The sequence below is a fragment of the Chinchilla lanigera genome, unplaced genomic scaffold, assembly GCF_000276665.1.
Source record: "Chinchilla lanigera isolate Chin_1 unplaced genomic scaffold, ChiLan1.0 scaffold00083, whole genome shotgun sequence".
In the NCBI taxonomy this organism is placed as follows: domain Eukaryota; kingdom Metazoa; phylum Chordata; class Mammalia; order Rodentia; family Chinchillidae; genus Chinchilla; species Chinchilla lanigera.
The window spans coordinates 9,723,790-9,734,425 of NW_004955484.1; the positions used below are offsets into that span (position 1 = coordinate 9,723,790).

Genomic DNA, 10,636 nt, shown 5'->3' on the forward strand with positions numbered 1-10,636 from the left:
CTCCTCTTCCTCCTCCTTCTGCTCTTCTTCCTCCTCCTCCTCCTCCTTCTGTTCTTCTTCCTCCTCCTCCTCCTCCTCTTCCTCCTCCTTTTTCTCTTTCTACTTGGGAGTTGAGCTTGAGCTCAGTGCCTCATGCATGCTGGACAATAGTTATAACACAGAGCTACACATACAGATCCTTTCTAACCTTTTTAAAGGAAAAAATTCCTCCTAACCCCAGCTGACCATGCTCTGATATTCCTAGGTAGGTTAGAGACTTCATCGGCATGGGCAAGTGTTTATATACAGACAAACTCAGATGTGGGATTAGAAGTAGGATCAAATTCAAAAGGCTCAGACTTTACATTCATTATGTCAGCATTTTGGAGACACTTGGTGACATAAGCAGAAGGTTATTCCTGGGTCTGTGTTGTGATTAAAACAAGAAACTGGGATCAAATTTACTCCAAATTTGCACCCTGAGTCTTCACTCTCACTGGTACCATGTTTATGCATGATCTTTCTCTAACCCACATCCCACCAAGGAACAGGTCACATGCTTTGAGAGAAGCTGGGATGAAGCTCAAACTTCCAGAAAGTCCACAGTGTTGTTGAGGCCTGGGATCTCACTCCTTCTGAAGCCTGGAAATTCTCATTCTGGAGTTTCTATAAGAACCATTGGTTGTAAGTGTTGACACTCACCACTATGTCTGTACCCATTCAGTCCTGCACAGGGAGGAGCACCTCAGAGGTACTGCATGGATCAATAGAGGTTAGTTTCTCATAGAAGAGTAATGAGGTGCCTCTCATCCAAAGACCAGACACTCAGGGAATCTCACCTCTTTGCATCTCTAATTTTAAGAGTACATGTGTTCCTTGGTTAATGGCACAGGGATGTTGGAGAAAAGGGTCCACAGAGATCCTCCATGCTGCCCTCCTCAGGGTTCAATATCATCTACTTCTGCATTCAGGGCTCCTAAAACTTCACAGAGACAATTCTAACCTCTCCCAGAGACACCACCTCTTTTGGCAGAGAACACTTGGCATAACAAATGTGCCTCTGCTTTCTTCTTGAGCACCTGGGAATAATACCTTTTGGATGCTCAGCCTTTAGCATGAAGCCTGGTAAAATTTCTCCACACTCTGGAGCCTCAGAATACTTATTTTGGAAATTTCTCCAGCGCAAAGGAAAACAGGCTGTGGGTTTGGATGAAAGAACCACTGCTGCCTGATTAGAGATCAGAGTACAAACCATCTGTAGGGATTGAATTTATCCACATTCCCAGACAGTTTTCAGCATGGTGGGATATCCCATTTCTCACACTACTTCTGGGTTTAGTTGCTTCATGGAGTACAAACCACCTTGATCCTAGTGGTAGCTTGGTAAAGTGAATTCTCAGGAAGGGGTCATCCCCACAATAGTGTCCTTCACATGGGTGAGGCTGCCCCATAACTGCCCCTTGTGAGTGGTCCAGATAGGTCTGGCAGAGTCTTGAGCTGCAGGAGGAAAATGCACAACAGTGTTGGGACTTCCAGTCAGCTCTCTCACCCACTATGGGTGTGGCCACCTCCTTGCCATCCTCTGCTCAGCACATTGTCAAGGGGCCCTGATCTGCAACTGCTGGTTTCACACACTTCCTCGCTTTCCCACTCAGCCCCCATCCCCATCTCTGGGCCTGTCCCTAACCTATCCCAACAGGCCCGCTCAGGCTCCTTGGTACTTGGCACCATCATTCAAGCCTAGGAGAATCCAGCAAAGGGTCTCATGCACTGTGAGAGGATTCTTTGCACTATCCCTGCCAGGTCCTGTGCAAAACAGGGAAGACTGTGGGCATCAGTAGAAAAGTCTCCCATTCTCAAAGATCTCACACTGCAGGTGGCATAAAGAAAGTATCCATGCAAGGAGAGGTCATAGAAGGAGAGGAAGGAGAGAGACCTACAGCTGTGATCAAACCATAAAATATCCAGCCTGCCTGTGGCTGGGGTCAGGAATGGAGGAAGCAACCGAAAGTCACCTAACCCTCCAGATAAATGTAGATTGTCCACAAATCAGTTCTTGTGAAAGCAGATGAGTGATGAACACACTGTCTCTGGTAACTCTCTTTTCTACCATTCCTGAGTGCTGTGCACCCCTGTGTCAGCCCTGATCCACTCTGCAGACAGGTGTCCTGTCAGGCTCAGGGTACTCTTGCTCTTGTTGTCATCTCCACCAGTGTTTTCCTCTCTGCCATCTTTCCTCTGACAGTCTCAGGCTCTTCCTCTACATAGTTGACAGGTCGAGGCATGGTCCCTGTCACATCCACCAGTGCCTCACCCTCAGGATCCTGAGCCCCAGAATGAGAAGCAGGTGTCTTCAGCTGTGCAGCGTGTATACCCAAACCTGTGGTCATGGTCGGCTCACAGGCCAGTTTCTACACTGCTGCTTAGTAAGTTGCTCTCCCAGCAGGCAGCCCAGCAACACCTTGCCTAGGCTGGAGTTTGGACCTGGCAGGGATTCAGGGGATAGCTGGGTGGGCAGGGCGAGGGGGTGCTGCCAGGAAGTGACACTGAGTGAGCAGCAGTCCCTGGAAACGAACGGCCAGCAAGCAGGGAGTGACGGCCTCCTCTCTGCTATGGCTATATTTGGCTCCTTCCCACTGCACCAGGTGACTTCTGCAGGACCTGTGTGCTACCAGAAACCCTCTCCTCAAACCTAGATGTTATGCCCACTCACTTTCCAGTTACAGAGCCACAGAGAGTGTTGGAGGTGAAGAGCAGGGAGCTAGAAACTTGAAACGTGGGAGGACTCTCTGAGGAGGTACAGAAGTGTTTCAGTAACTTTCCCAGTAACAATACCTGACACTCACAAGGAGGAGATGTTTATTTTGACTCACCATTTCAGAAGTTTCAGTCCAAGTTCAGGTGGCTCCAATGCAGAAGCAGCCTGATAGAAGGGCCTGGGCAGAGGAAAGCTGCTCACATAATTGGGCCAAAAAGCAGGAAGAGTAGGGAAGAGCCCAGGAGGGTTCAGGTCATGCTTCCAGTGACCCACCTCCTCTGGCCACACTCATGTTCCTAGTAGCAAGTCAGCTCTGGGGGCCCCATGATCCAACAACTTTTTAAACACCTGAGGCTTTTGCAGGCGAGGGGGAATACCCTAGATCAAAAACATAACAAGGAGCATCTCTACAGATGGAGAATTGGGTTGAACTTTGTTGGAGCTCAGGGCAACAGCTTGAGATAAGGAGAAGTGTGACTGTAACATCCACACTCTGCACAGGTGGCAGGCCCACCGTGGCAAGCTGTGTCTCATAATACACTGGGTCCCTTTTAAAGTCCCTCATTCCCTTATGGTCCTGCTGTATCTTTGTGGAGCACTCTGTATTTTATCATGGATGTTTTATTGAAAAAAAACTGGAGATTCTATCACTTCTGAGGGACTTACCATCCTACTCACTCACCCCTCTGCTCACCCCCACCTGTGGCTTCCATCTATTCCAAAAGATGGAGGATACTTTTAGTTATTCATTTGATAATTATTTGATAGAATATGTTGGTTCCAGTGCTGTGGACTTGGCTAGACTCTGCCAGGACTATGGTATCTCCAGGAGATAGGTTCATATCCAGGAGATTCTGATATGGAGATTCCAACCAGCATACAGCAAAGAGAGAAGGAGGCAGTAGTCTCACTTCTCGGAGGAAGTGGTTTGGGCTCAACATCACACAGCCTCTGGTGCTCATTGATCACCAGCTATGGCCTCTCTATATAACCTACAATGGCCTTGGGCTTATCCAAGCGGCCCATGTTGGCACTTTCTAGGAGGGACCATATTCTGGGTCAGTTGGAGTGGTCAGCACAGAGCAAGGGACAGGGATTCATGACTTCCACCCAATGAACAAGACCAGTTGTAGATTCAATGGCCCCCATCCAACTCCTGCTGATCTAATCTATTGGTCCCACCTCCTGGATGATCAGACACTGTCTCTGTCCTTAAGTCTCTTTACTAATTCGTAGCTGTGGGCTATGAGTGCTGAAAGATTCCCAGCTCCTCCCAGCTCAGAGTCAGGGTATAAACTGCTAGATGTTAGCCAGACAACACAGTACTCTTTGTTAATCTCTGGGCTGCTGTCCATGACTGCTGGAGTGAAAGTCCCCAAATGCTCCCCAAGCACTGCATCATTTTAATAAACCCTTGACATTGATGATGGTCAAAGTAATAGGAAAAATGGAGAATGAAGAAGAGTCTCAGGAGCATGGGTGTTTTGAAAACTTACATATATATATAATGATGATCAAAAAGAGAGACACAGAGAGCCAGAGGAAGGTGCAAGCACAAGCAAAAAAAAAAAAAAAAGGAAAAAAATCCAGGGAAACATGAACAATGTGATATCACTTCTCATCCATTCAAATAGAATCTAATTTATGCCCCATCATGTATGGCTGGTGGGGATGCAAAATGGTGCAGCCATTGTGGAAGAGAGCTTAGATTTTCTTTAAAAGATAAACACACATTTGTCACATGACTCAGCAATTTCCCCCTCAAGTCTTTACCCCAAAGGAAATGAGAGTATGTGTATATGTGAAAACACATTTGAAAATGTTCAGAACAGCTTTATTAAAAATAGTCAAACAAGCAGTCACTGACTGAGATGTGCTTAGGCTAGGGAGTGAGCACGTGCGGTGTCTCTGTACACAGAGCACTGCCCCATAATAAAAGGAAGGAAGCATAGCTTGAATCGCAAAAATAAGCTATCACAAAACAGTCCATTTGTGTGACATTCTAGCCTGAGCAATGTACAGCAACAGAAAGCAGTTAGGAGGTTTCCAGGGAGCAGAGTAGAGGGCAATAATACCTCTAAAAGGGAATGAGGAGAGTTCTTTTGCAGTAAAAAATACACCTTGAATGCGATGTGCTGGTGGTTGGACTTCTAAGATATTCACTTGTGTTTAGAAAACTATGCAGCTAAAACAGGTAAACTTATTCCTATGTAAATTATTTCACAATATAGTTCTTAAAAAATAAGGTAACTACTAAAATCTAAGAAATACCAAAGGATCCCATATTGAAGGAGTGTTCTGTACACCAACAGAACTTAAAACCACGTACAGGCATATTTATAGCAGGAGCTCAACCAAACTTTTTAGGATTCAGTGGAAATATGCGCCAGTCAGGGTGCACTGAAAGGAAGGTCTCTACCCTCCGCCAAGTTCCTCAGGCCAGGATTAACATCATCTTTGTCTGCCACCTGGAGCTCAGATTGGGTAATGCAGGCATCTTCGTCTTGTATCCAAAATTCAGGAAACCATGTTTTTCAGCTTAAATTCAATGAATGATGAGGAGGTGGACTTTCTCCCTGAAAACTAGGTGCTCTCTTAGGACCAGTGAGGGGGAGGTAGAGGAATTGGAAGAATGGGGCACCCAGGGTTGGGATAAATGATGGAGCTTTTTAATGACAAAGAGAAAATACTTTGGGGGAACAAAGAGATAGATTGACCACAGTATGGCACCTTTGTACAAGTAGATGAAAATGCATGACAGATCTTTATTGGGGGAGTTAAAAAAAGTTTAGGGGTTACAATGAGGTGAGAAAGAAAATTAATCACATTATGACAAAAAAAGGTGAGGATCATCATGCAGTAAGGATAATGCAAAGGGAATTCCAAAATGCAGGAGGACAACGCCCTGGATGGAAAGACTCTCAGGAGATAGGGGACAGGACTATTTTCTGCTAGACATGTGTGGATCTTCTAAACCCCAATCCCACATGAAAGAAATATCTTGCAGATCAACCTCTTTGCAGATCCACAATAGTCATGAGGATCATGCAGCTATGGCCCTCACAGTATGTGCAGACTCAATGAAAATAATAACAGACTTAAGTGTAAAGGCCACCGACGACCTGCCTGGTTCTCCTGGGCAGCCCCTAACTGGTGAGGCAGCGTCTCTGTCCAGAACTTCAGCCTAGAGGCCTTCAGAGCACGACCCACAGAAGGCGAGATGTTCAGCTGCAGGTACTGCTCCTCAAGGTCCAATGGAGGCCAGTAGGGCAGGTCCTTACCATTGGGATTTCTGTGGACACACCCTCCCAGAAGCAGGGAGAAGTCAGTCTGATACCTGTATGGTGCACACCTTAGTGCCTGATTTTGGTTAAGCTAGGCAGCTAAGCAGGTCTGTGGACTACTGATGAGGAAGATTCCAGGTATAGGAAAGAGGCTACTTCCCGCTGGTATCCCCTTTCAGAAAGCAGGTCATCTGGACCTGTTTCCTCCCTTTCTCTCAGAAGGCTTAACTGAAACACATCACTGTGACCCAACCTCCAGGTCAACAGGAAGGAAATGAATGACTTGTACCGACAAGACTACTCCTCTCTATGTCCACGTAATGTCCTGGCATTGGGAGGCTGTTATCATATAATTTAGGACAATATATACTAATGAGGTCAACATGGACACAAGAAGTCCCTGATAGGTTCAAGTGTCCAGAAGAGGTTGAGGTAGGGACATCATCTCACCCATTTCTGGCAAAGTTGGCCCAATACTTCATCATCCTCCTGCTTAGCAGCTTCTCCTCCTCAGTGAAGTTAACTGCAGAGAGGAAGAGGACAGGAGTCTAATGTCTGGTTGACACTTACCTTGCTTCTCCTTGTGCACCACACTCATCACCCAGCTGCAGCCTGATAATTTTACCCCAAGTCCAGTTCCTACCTTCCCCCCTATACCCTGGAGCAGGTCCTCCACTTGCCCAACCTGTTCTTCCTCATCGCAGCATCTAGCTGAAATGATCCTAAGGTCATTCCTGCCCCAGACATCCCCTTCTTCTGACACAGGAAAGCCATTCAAAAAATAAATGTGTCTCTGAGACACCTCCACTCCCCTCCACCTATGCTGGACACCATGGTCAGGTGGGGAGAATAGGAAGAAAGAATACAAGTTGGAGTGAAAGGGTTTCCATTTTAATCCAAGCATAAGCTTTTGAGTTCTAAGATGGTGGACATGGTCCTGTCCCCTCTCTGAGCCTCAGCTTTCTCATCTAGACAGCGAGCGCAGTCACTCCTCAGGGACACAAGCAGAGTCTACCATTATTTATGGAATTTGGGGAATAATTACCTTGGCTAAGCCTGAAGGAAGATCCAAAGACAAACGGTATCTCATCACCATGGTCAGCCTTCACATAGGATGGCCTTCTGTTTATGGAAAAGGTGGGAGGATGCTGGAACTCATAGAAATAGACCGTGCCATGAGAACCTGAGGATGTGGAGAGGTTGTGATTTGGCAATTCCTTACCTGGAGCTCTGCCTCACACCTTGTCATAAATAACCTGGGTCCAAAACTTGGACCTGTTTGGAATCTGCATAGTAGGGTGCAGAATCCCAGACTGAAGCAGAGGCGGTGGAAAGGGCCTTGAATAGGTGATGATCTTGAGCTTCCCAGCTGCATAATTTGGACATGGCAGTGTGTATAATTCCCCTCGGTTTCTTCACCTGTACAATTATTATAGACAGCTAAGTTAGATAGAAACTAATAGGCAGTCTGAGAGGTATTGGGCTCTCAAGAGAGTCAGGTAGAAGATGAAATACATCAAAATTGTGGCTGGAACAGCCTGGTACACTTGCTGCAGGCAGGACTGGCAGCCCAACGATGGGGAAAAGTCTGAAAGCATTGTGAGAATACAAGATACTCTTTCTCAAGGAGCCATGCAGAACCAGTGGTTAGTGAGTGAGATGAAACAGGGCTGTGCCCCAGCACAAAAATGTGGAGCAAAAGCACACAGAAAGGGCCACCATTTTATTTCAAAGGACTTGGGCTGAACTCCAGCATTAGAACAGTCCCAGGTCACTTCACTGCCAATGTCCCAGAGTGGAATGAAGGAAGAACCATCCAGTCACAGTATACTGCCAGCAAGTGGGAAGCAGATTAGAGGGAATTCTGTTTGGAAGTAGGAACTGGGACCAGCTATACTCTGCCCTGGTGACCACCAAAAGCCAATCTAAGCCCCAAATACATAGCACTGGAAGTGTCCCCCTGGTCTGCAACCAGCAGAGTGGCTTTTGTACAGATAGCATAAGCAGGGAAGCAGTCTTGGCCTGCAGCAGTGAGACGAAGGAACAGCCCCACCTAACAACCAGTGTGTAAGAGGGGTCACTGGTATGGAACAGACGAAGCTATGCAAGATCTGGATAAAGCTAAATGTACACAGGTCTGGAAGCAAACCTGAGCTTTCCTTATCAGAGGGCACCATTGAAACTGGGAAAGTTCCATAGAGACAATCACAGGAAGGAGAAGTAAACACTCAGAACGTTGTCAGTTTAAAAACAGTTCCAGCCCCCACATCCAGAGGCCAAGATCAGCCCCACACCCAGCACAAATCCTATTGAAAACTTGGCGGGATTACACAAGTCTGATTTCTGGGCTCAGACTTGGACACGTTTCCACAGAACTGTGGACATTAGAGGAATTTTGTTATTTTTCTTTTTTGATTGGTTTTCTGTCTGGTTGGGGTTTATTTGCTTGTTTCTTTTTTTTTAGTTCCCCCCCGCCACTATTTAGGTTTTTTTACCTTTCTTTTTGTTTTTGTTTAATTTTCTTCTTTCTCTCATGAATTGTCACTCTTGATTTTATGATATTTTTATTGGAGTGAACATTTGCTTCTTCTTTTTCTGGTTTGCTTCAATATTCTTTTGCTTTCACTTTCATTCTTATTTTACTGTGTTCTGCAGTTTTCCAAAACTTGGGTGATCATCCTTTGCCCTCTAGCCTTGATTCTACTATATTTGTCCTCATTCATCTCTCTGTTATGTACCCTATCCCTCTTAAATCCACCCCCTCACAGGATAAAATCACTCTACTAAGGGAGAAGTAATTGCATACAAGTTTCTGGTATATGTTGGAATTTGGTATATAACTGTAGAACTTGCTTCTATAGTTAAAGATATCAAGTTAACAGTTACCACACTTTGTCAGTAGCTAAGCTGTGCTTGACACTATTGTTATTGCTAATTGTACTACTGTAGCCAGGATGTCACAACTATTATAACCAGTTTTTCTGCCTTGTATGACAACACTGTAATTGCCTGGGGTCATAACCATCACCATAGTCCAGTACCAAAGGACTGAGTACTGAGCCAAACAGATTGCAACTTCTCATCCTTAATAAATTGGGAAGGTAGGTTCTTGGGATAGGCACAAAGACCAAGAATCACCTATACCTAGAAGACATTCCTGAGGAATAGACATTTCCTAGGGAGGCCTCAATATTAATGATAAAGCTATTTACATTAAATATCAACACAGAAAACAAAATAAAATAGAAAATGACAAGATGCAGAAGCAAAATGCAACCCCAGACCTCCAGCCCACCCAGGAAAAGTCCAGAGCACAATGTGATAGAAGAAATTGGGAGCCACCCACTGGAACTTTCTGAGATGATAGCAGCAGAAGTGAAAAAAAAAAACCAAACAAATGGGTGAAGCTATAGAAAAAATAATCTCTCAGGTAAAAAAGAAATGATGATCAAAATGAAAGACATTAGAGCAGACAAAGAATAAAAAAATAGAGGAGTTTAGGAAAGTGATGGAAAATATGAATGCCCAACACAGGAAAGAAATGGAATCCATGAAACAGATACAAAGAGAAATCTGGGAGATTAAAAAGTGCATGCAACAGACTGAATGAAGGCACAGAGAGAATATCAGATCTAGAAGGCAAGACTGTGACTAGTGACCATGAAAAGAAAGATATCTTAAAATAGCAAGAGGCCATGAAAAATCAACCCAACAGCTCCAAGGTCAAGCAAAGAAGAACAACAAAAGATTAACTGGAGTCAATGAGAAAGCCAGAGATGGTTCAAATGCCATGATAAAATTTTTCACAGAACTAATGGTAGAAAACTTCCAAAACTTGGATAAAGAATTTTACATACAAATAAGTGAAGCATATAGAACTCTAAATAATGGTGAACAAAATAAATGTACACCAAGACATATAACAATCAAGATTCCAGAAATTTAACATGAGAAGAGAATAATAAAAGCAGTTAGAGAAAACATATCACCTATAAAGAAAAGCCCATCAGAATCACAACTGACTTCTCAATATGAACCCTCAAATCAAGGAGAGCTTGGAGTGAGGTATTTCAAACTTTAAGAGAAAAACCACCTCCAACCCAGATGGAGGTATCCTGCAAAACTACAAAATCAATGGTAAAATAAGATATTTTCATGACAAAGAACAACTGAAGAAATTCGTAATCACCAAACCAGCTCTCTGAAATGCGCTGAAGGATATTTTAGAAAGATATAACAAGGACTACAGGCACAAAAACACCAGTGGAAAGAAGCCACGAGGCAGAGCAAGCACTTAAACAGAGGGGAAAGGCAGGGAACAAACAATAGGAAAATAATATGCTAAGGATAAACCCATACATATCAGTTATAACCATCAATATACATGGTCTTAATTCACCGATCAAAAGAAACAGACTGGCAGAACGGATCAAGAAATAAGACCCAACATTCTCCAAAATAGATCATATATTGGCTGACAACAGGTTTAAGTAAATGTAGAGGACTGAAATCATCACATGCATACTATCTGACCATAATGCAATGAAACTAGAAATCAACAACAAAGGAAACCACAAAACTACATTAACACATGGAAATTAAACAACACCCTTCT

General features: G+C 44.3%; 1 protein-coding gene across 1 annotated transcript in view; it reads right to left on the reverse strand.

Annotated features, from left to right (window-relative positions):
* The window catches only part of LOC102021976 (pyrethroid hydrolase Ces2e-like), a 30,109-nt gene that overhangs the window by 3,380 nt on the left and 16,093 nt on the right, over positions 1–10,636 (reverse strand). The window contains exons 10-12 of the mRNA XM_005403717.1: positions 7,067–7,204; positions 6,472–6,544; positions 5,882–6,029 (exon numbers count right to left, since the gene is read on the reverse strand). Coding sequence (XP_005403774.1) covers positions 5,882–6,029; positions 6,472–6,544; positions 7,067–7,204 — 359 coding nt within the window. The remainder of the gene's footprint in view (positions 1–5,881; positions 6,030–6,471; positions 6,545–7,066; positions 7,205–10,636) is intronic.